General features: G+C 32.2%; 1 protein-coding gene across 13 annotated transcripts in view; it reads right to left on the bottom strand.

The window, feature by feature from the left end:
• PAPOLA (poly(A) polymerase alpha) overlaps positions 1-8655 on the bottom strand; it is a 57940-nt gene that overhangs the window by 23927 nt on the left and 25358 nt on the right. For all 13 annotated transcript variants that reach the window (XM_024759833.1, XM_024759832.1, XM_024759746.1 and 10 more), the window contains 6 exons: positions 8460-8571; positions 7667-7756; positions 7438-7576; positions 5820-5892; positions 4367-4487; positions 3325-3409 (listed from right to left, as the gene is read on the bottom strand). In XM_024759833.1, the coding sequence (XP_024615601.1) occupies positions 3325-3409; positions 4367-4487; positions 5820-5892; positions 7438-7523 (365 nt within the window). In that variant the 5' untranslated portion in view covers positions 7524-7576; positions 7667-7756; positions 8460-8571. The remainder of the gene's footprint in view (positions 1-3324; positions 3410-4366; positions 4488-5819; positions 5893-7437; positions 7577-7666; positions 7757-8459; positions 8572-8655) is intronic.

The raw sequence follows: 8655 nt of genomic DNA, 5'->3' as shown, positions 1-8655 counted from the left end.
AATGCTGACTAAAGTATAACAACTTATAAGAGGATAAGACAAAGTATAAAAAGCAGGCATGCACACAAAAACTCAAAACAGCAAAGCTGTCTGGGTTCACCTAATATGAGGACAAAACTCAAGTCTCTAAATCACTCTTTTAGAGAAATGGATACTCTTAATGACCACCTGAGTCTTGAACAAAAACTTAAATGATATATAATGTTCTCTACTTATGCAAAATATAAAATCCATTTGAACATAATCTTGTTGGTAATTCAAAGTTTAAAGTTTTAAAGCTTAGAGTTCAACTTTGGTTCTTACTGAAATCCAGTGGAAAGGGGGGGGTCTACTCTGCACATCGTTTATGATAAAGGCACCTGTTTAAATAAAGCTCAAAGTTTTAAACAGCTTAGCAAGTATGTATGCGAAGTCAAATGTCCTTCACTCAGCCAAATTTAAGCAAATGTGAAAAAATACAGTAATCATGTTTAATAGAAATAACCTGTCATTAATTCTTAAGTTACCTATCAGAGCACAGAGACCAAGCAGAAATAGGTCTAAATTTAGACTATTTTGTTGCTGCTCCAAAAAACACCATCCCCTACTTTACAGTGCCACTATCATGCTTCAGGTACTCAAATGCCTTCATGAAACACTGAAGCCAATGAAATAATGATTAACTTTCCCCAAAATTTAAAGATTATCAGTTTCCAATAAAAAAATTTAACTATAAAAATGTACCACAGTTGAATTAAAACCTCTTTAAAAGCTTCTAAAAACACTTAATTTAGTTGCTATTATTACCTCACAAATATTTACTCCAAAAAAGCATTTTGTAAGTAGGTTTCCTGGCCATTTCATCACATTAATATTTTTCCCTGGGTAGGTAACAGCTCAGATATGTGCACCGAAAATCTAATTAACTTAGACAAAAATCCTTGCAATTCCATCTTCAAGTAACTCAGGCCCAAGAATTACAGTTCACTATTTTTAAAGCCTTTAAAATATTATGAGGCTAAATTATTCTATACATACATACTCCTTGAAATTATAAATTATTAATCCTATTCCTGAGAACATTTGGCTTTTTCCCCTAATACCTTTGCTTCCTCGTTTCCTAAGGAAATGGAACATCTGAAATAAGTATTCACATTTCCTATGTCAATAATGATTTATTTTACTGCTGGTTACTCACTTATGTGAGCTTGAATATACTAAAGGTAAAACATGAAAAATATTTTCTTAGAACTATAAAATTTCACAAGGCAGTGTTCTCCCTTTTTCACAAGAACACTGATATCTTCTGAAACATGGTCTGCTTTCTAAGACAACTGAAATTTCCTTCATGGCTTCTTCCCTTCCAAGAAAGGCAGGCAGGTATACTATATGGCTTAAAATATTTCACATAACAAACACAATACTTTCAGGATATGCTTGAAATAAGCTTAACCAACTCTGACTCAAGGCAAAACTAAGGATTTCAGTTCAGTTGTACAGCTAATCTTTGGGGTAATTCATATAATACGTTAAAAGAAAAATTCAAATCTGGGAATACTTGAGTATAATGATAGCAATCACTAATGCTTTAACAGGAAAAATTTTTGAAATAAGTTAAAAACATAAGTAGAATTTGGTATAGGTAAAACTAGCTCATTGTCACGTTTTCAAATCCTTTTTCGCAGGAGTCACAGCTGAAATTTAAATTTTCCTGATATAATTTCCTCTATTTGTTGCTACATCCTCATATCTAATTATGTTTAAAGTTATTTTTAATAACCTAAAATAATTTGATTGTTTCAAGAGAATTCAGTAAAGACAGTAATCTATAAATCTTTTCATCAGTCAACTGAAGACCTTATATGTACTATTTGGCATAGACTGAAGGACAGCCTAAAAGTTTTAAAAGAAAGATTTAAGCAAGCTTTAAAAAAAAAAAAAAAACTTCAAAGTTCTAGTTAATACAAATTTATTCAAATAGATGACATTATCAAGGTTTCTTCAATTTCAACACTAGTCTTTCTTAAAGTGAAAGAAACCAGTTAAGTGGGTACTTAGAAGAACTTCAATCTACCCACCTCTTACTCCTACAAGAAAGTGAGACAGGAAAAATTATCTAGCTTCACCTTGGATTCTCGGGGATTAAGAGATGCTAGCATTTTTCTATGAGACCAATTTCTTTATTCTCCTTACAAGTAATCGTGTACTCTTCCATGATGTAGTTTTTAAAGCATCAGAATATGTATTTATTAGTTTAAATGTTCAAAGGTACTTCCTCAACAGTGGTTAAAATAAAAAACAATGGAAAATCATCTGCCAAATGGAAAAGCACAACTTATGGGGAATAAGTAATAAACAAGAACATTCAATGTTATGCTATTTAAATTTTTACTGACAATGCAGTGCTCCCAGAACACAACAATTAAGCTGGCTCCATTATTGCTTTTTCATGCAAAAGATACAGAAACAAAACACAGAGACATCATGAAGGTCATCATTCTTGTTTTTAATTGGGGAAATAGCATAGAGCAATCTTGCTTAGATTATTACAAAACACAATCCAACACAAGATCAAATGGTCAGGAAAATTTCAAGCATTAAAGAAAAAAAATTTTTTTAAGTGGGACTTTGGCAAGTTTTCAGCTCAGGGCAAATAAAAGTGCAAGTCCATTTTTTTAAAAGTAAGATTTATTATAACTTACAGTTTTCATCAAAACCAACACAATCAGGCTATTAACCTGTACTACGGTATTAAACCATTATACTAAAACCATTAGTAAAAAAATATTACACCCACTGAGATTCCATGAAAATTATCTGTAGAAATATTTGAAGGGGACTTACTAACATTAGGGGGAAATGGTAGGCCAATCATGTGCTATAACTACTGAAAACATTTTACTGACTACATACACTGACATTTTATTAGCTTTGCCTATGTTATAGAGAATCTTAATGATAAATAAGTTTCCAGAACTGGCTGAAAATACTTACTTAACAGACACTATTAACTACAGATTTTAACAGTTCACTCCTTTGCCAAGGTATACAGATTTAGAGTTTTGGGGATGACTAACAAGCCTTCAGAACTGATGTTGCTACAAGTGTAGAAATTTGGTTACATCAGGCAGCAAAACTGTATGGACTACACTTTACCTTGATAAAGAAATAATAAGGGGTTTACTAAAAACAGTATGCCCTTTGTGACAGGAAGAAAACTTGTATAGAAGATGTTTAAAGGAAAATTCAAGACTACATTAGTCTAGCAAAAAGAGATGTCACGTATGCTACCATTAAACCATTACTTAAGAGAGCAACATGTCCGACATGCCTTAAAATACATACTTGTACTTTTGAAAGAAGTTTGGAGCTTCAAAAAGTTTGGACCACTCTGCCTTACTCAGCAAAATTTCATCTGTGATAGCAAGACCTAAATTAAAAACATATTAAAATGTTTGCATGCTTCAGTCTAAGAATCTATAATTTTAAAGATCTTAAATACACCACATGCATTCACTATATTCCTAAAATCATAATCTTAACATAGCAAGTTTAGTCTATGGCTCTAGAGCATACAGATTCTTACATACACTCTTCAAAAAACCTGGAGGGTTCCTTTCAGATCCAGTTTTCTGGCAAATTGCCATTACTCTAAAATGCCATGCTCATAGAATGACTCTCTCCTAAAACTGAAGCACTGGAGTTACCCAAGAAAGAAAACTTTCCCATAAGCTTTGCTTCCTGCCTTTCTAAAAAACAAGTTTCCCATAAAAGGATAGCGACATCTTCCCATGAAGAGCCCCTGTAGACTACAGAAAAGAACTTTACACTTCTGAGTCTGACGCTGGCAGTCATACAGCTGATTCTATTTCCTTGACTTGTGTCAAATTTAACAATCCAGTTCTAGCTACTTCCCTTAAAGACCATTTAGCAATAGCTACTCCTTCAAATTAGCAGTACTACTGGGATTCAGAAGTTTAGAGGTTATTCCAAAACAGTGGGCAGTTTGGTCAAAATCCTGCTCAAAGCTCTTTTCAAGTATACTGCCTGCTAAAAGCCTCTCATGTCACCCAGTAGAGAGAAAACTATGACATCATTTAAAATTTCACATGGCAATAGTATGGAACTAAACCATAAAGGCCCAGCTAAGGATGCAATTTTCAATTTTGGTTAATCTTCCAATATATAATCAAAAATAAATTGCTTAAAAGAAATTAAACTGAGTTTTCCAAGTTAATTCTCAAATATAATCTGTTAATCAATAAATAAACACCAAAATCCACTTCGGTGAATGCTTTCTCCAATTTAATTGAATACCCGACTACGGGGTGTACAATGGTATGTAAATCCTTCGTGTATAAAGGAGAGCATAAGGATAAACACTTACCTTGTTTAAACTCCTCAACCATGACCATCCGTGTTGAAACGGACACATTGTACGTGGAGTTCTGTTGTGGGTATGCTGGTGTAATTATAGGCATAAGATGGTACCTATCACTGGGGTTTACCTACATACAACAACAGCCAATCAGTTTCTTCAAGTACATATGCAACAGATACTTGGACTTTTTACCCCTTGTTAAACTGAACCAATGATTAAATTTTATTTCATTTCACAGCTGGAGTTGAGAAAGAAAAACCATGTAAAGAGACACTGTTTTTACAGGAATTCTTTACAGAATCTGTGATTTGGTCTAATGTTCTGTTTCAATCATTTGGGCATGACTGTTTTGGCAATCTTACTAGAAATAGTGTGCCTGTCAAGCAAAAAAAGGTTCTAATTGGGCATCTACTGATGTTTAGTTTTTCTTTTTTCTACAACAGAAATAGGGATGTACACACACAATTACAATTTTGAGAAATGTCATAGTATGTTCTGTGTAAAACGAATTTTAAACTTAGTTTTTAATATACCCTTAATTTATCAGGAGTAGAAGCTTATTAACACATGGTAAAACTACTTTATCCATGTTGGTATCATTTTAAGATATAATGAAATGATTTAATAACTGTTAATTTTAATCTGTATACTAATGATAAAAGTGGCATATTTCCACAGAGGAAATTGAAATTGTAAATTCACATCCCTCCAAAATTAAATGTCTTGAGGTTCGGAAAACTTAAAAATTCACAGCTTGATGTCATTAACAAAGCTTAAAACTGACAAAATTTTTGATGTTGTAATAAAATAGCAAATTAATGTAGAAAAATAGAATTTTATAAACCTAGAAAGCCTTATTCAAACCTAAATTTATTTTATCAATTAATAAAGTGCATGTTAAACATTTAAACTGAGTAAGCAGTAAAGGTCGTAACTTCCAAAGAAGCAGAATGGAAGCTCCTCTTCAGCCCAACCATGCTTTTGTAATCTGAATTAACCAAACCAATTTTTACAATTACATCACAGTAATTAAAGTGATATTGCTTAGAAGTTATCTGCCACGGTTAAACATTAAGCAACAGTTTTCCTACAATAACCCAATTTTAACAGAATATTTAGATCAAACAAAAAAAAATACAGGGATTTTTAGTATCCTTTTATTTTTTCTTTTAAGCACAAATGCCCACACAACTTTGACTTACAAGGTAGTTCTATATAGAATAAATTAAAATTAGTGATCTCGATATTATAAACTATGTACAATTAAATGTAGTTTACAGGGTACATAATTATGCTTCTCACATCAGAGGAAAATTATAGTTGAGATTAAAAAGAAAGTGTAATACGAACATGTCCGCTCATACGTAACAGGATGGGAAGTCTCCCTGAAGTTTATGCAGATGATTTTTACTTGTTATCGCACAGTGTGAATTTGTAGGGGAAAAAATAATACACTAACCCTTGGGTCCCATACAGGCAAATTAAGATTGCATTCTTCAGGCTGTTTCAATAGGACTGGATTTGGCCATTCCCTGTTTAAAAAGATTGTAGCACTTGATAAGACTATTGGATATTACCATCTACACGTATTTTGTTAAACATACAGCATTTGTGAATGTGATCCTTCTTCATTCATTTTGCCCTCTTGGTATATATAATCTTTTATTCCTTTATTCCTTTCTGTCGACGTTAGACTACTTGAATTACATTTCCTCTATGAAAGTAACTTAAACCATTTGGTAGCTTTCTCAGACTGAAGTCAAATATCTTCTCTGCCTCGCAGAGAAGAACTGATAAAGCACTATTCAAATTTAAAAGTACTATTCCGAGACATCTGATGTGTTCACCGCAAACTTGAACAGGATAAAATCTCCCTTGAAAAGACAAAGATCCTGTCTTTAATTCATTATAGGCAAAGGAGCATGAATAATTATAAAAATTGATTAGGAAAATTTTTCTCTACCTCATGACAAAGGTTATTAATGTGAATATGTGTAATGATGTGAACACACTGTTTTCAAGATATGTTTTGTGAGTTAGCTACTTCAGTCCTTTATAGAAGAGATTAAAAACTGGAAAACATTTGCCATCTTTAGTATCAAGGTTAGCTTCTTAAATATATTATTTGCCATGTATGTGTAGCATTAAGAGAAATTCTGATATTTTTCTCATCAAACCTGGTTATATATAATTAAGTGCTATCAAATCCATAATTACAGAATGTGTATTGAAAAGTGTGGCACAGTTCTAAATTATAAATTGTCTCCAATAACTCTAATTTTTATAAAATAACTAAAACTCTTTTTTCAGAGGGAGGAGGTACAGAGGTTGGCACAAATAGGGAAGACAAATCTTTCAGATCAATTTGATTAAAAACCAAGAACTCTAACCTTTTGGGCCAAAGCAACTAATGTGAAATAGCAATCTTTTATATTACTTAAAAGAAATAATGGTTAAAAAAAGAAAAAAAAAGAAAAAAAAAAAGAAATAATGGTTGACAAATGTGACCAGGCTGAAATGAAGGAGAGCATTAAAAAAAAAATCTCTCCTGGGTTAATGACTAATCTCAAAGGGATGCTCAATTGCTTTTCAAGCACTTACAGTTATCCTTAAAAGCTTTATATACATTTACATCCTTAACATTCTACCAAAGATAAATGGGCAACTGAAAGCAAAAAACAACCACAGGAAACTAATGGCCTATAGATCTAGAAGAATTCAAAGAGTAAATTAAAAGAGGTGGTATATATAAAGCTTTATCCAAAGTAACTGATATCCCAACCTACCAACTCACTGGATTTTAGCAGACATTATAGCTAAAATTCAGTTTATTTAGAGAGTAAGTTTACGCATGGAAGTACAAACAGCACCTGCCTTGCTATCCTGGGAAAGCTAGGGAAAAGGAATGGAATTTAGGTTTGCCATTTTATACACAACATGATCTCCCCGAGGCTACCTATACTGCTACATCATGAACTAAAATTTGAATCTGAGACCAGCTGCAGAAATGTCATAGAAATAAGACTAAACTTCAGTGTCTACAATCAATTTTATTTTAATATAATCTAAACACATACCATTTAGAAAATACCAAGAAAAATTTATGTACAAGAGTTGATGCTGTGGCATTCGGATAAAGCTGGCACGTTCTTGCTACCAGCATAGCCCAGGAAACACCACCGAGGAAACCTAATATATTGGAATAGATGTTGTGGCCTGTTGATAAGGGAAAAGCAAAAAGAAAAGTTAGTGTTGAACAAAAGCTTAAACATTTTTAATAAGCTAGCCAACAAATTCGGAACTCACATTTGGCCCACAGTTTGATAGCTCTCAGGGTTAACCTGAAGTTGTCAATGTTTGGTACTAGATGTAAAATTTCATCGGTTACCCTGCAACCTGATTAATAGGAGTAAAGAAAAAAAAAACAGAACATTAAATTATCAAAAGTTTAATGATAATATTTCTTTTAAATTTTCTGAGACTAATGTCAAATTAAATAAAAATTTACTTTGTAAAATCAGTAATGTTAATAAAGTGGCAAATAAAAAATATAAAACTTTTACCTTCTATCACAAACACTACCCTAAAACCAGATAATCTGAATTGTAATCTGCTTTATTTCAAAAACTTTCAACCTATAATTAAAATGTGCTCCAGTTCAGAGATGGTGACTAGGGCTTGATCCATTTAAGTTTCCAGGAATTGTTCTTCAAGAGCATATTAACAAAACAATGCTAAAATAAGTGTTCAAATGTAACCCTTTTAAAAGCACAACAGTTGAAAATGTTACAAAGGTTATCAGGATCAAAATTAATAGAGTTACAAGGTGAAACCTGAGCCACTAGCAATAGAGTACAAATGTCAGACAGTATTTAAACATCCCAGGAAGAAAAGAAATAATAATGCAAGATACCAATGATTTAACAAATTACTAAATGCTCCACTGCAGTCTAACTATTAAGCAAGAAGTTCATTTTATTTGACTCACTATGGATAAACAATATAGCCATTAAAAGCTTCATTATGAAGCCTGAGTTAAAAACTATTTCATATTTGACCAAAACTGCTACTATGCAAAAGGAAGTAGGTTTTTACATACCGTTAAGACTTCTTATGCATCTTATATCTAAATTTTTAAGCAGACTGTCATCTCTTAAGTCCAAGTCTTCTGGAATAGTCTGCAGTGCTAATCTTGCAAACAAAATATCAATCTAAAACAAAAACAAAACAAAACATTCCATGTCTGCCTATTTTTAAGGCATTTCTTTAAAAAAGAAAACACTTATTAACTCCTT

This window comes from Neophocaena asiaeorientalis, unplaced genomic scaffold (assembly GCF_003031525.2).
Source record: "Neophocaena asiaeorientalis asiaeorientalis breed wild unplaced genomic scaffold, Neophocaena_asiaeorientalis_V1.1 scaffold476, whole genome shotgun sequence".
Classification (NCBI taxonomy): domain Eukaryota; kingdom Metazoa; phylum Chordata; class Mammalia; order Artiodactyla; family Phocoenidae; genus Neophocaena; species Neophocaena asiaeorientalis.
The sequence above is the reverse complement of the archived record's forward strand: the minus strand, read 5'-3'. Positions and strand labels throughout refer to the sequence as shown.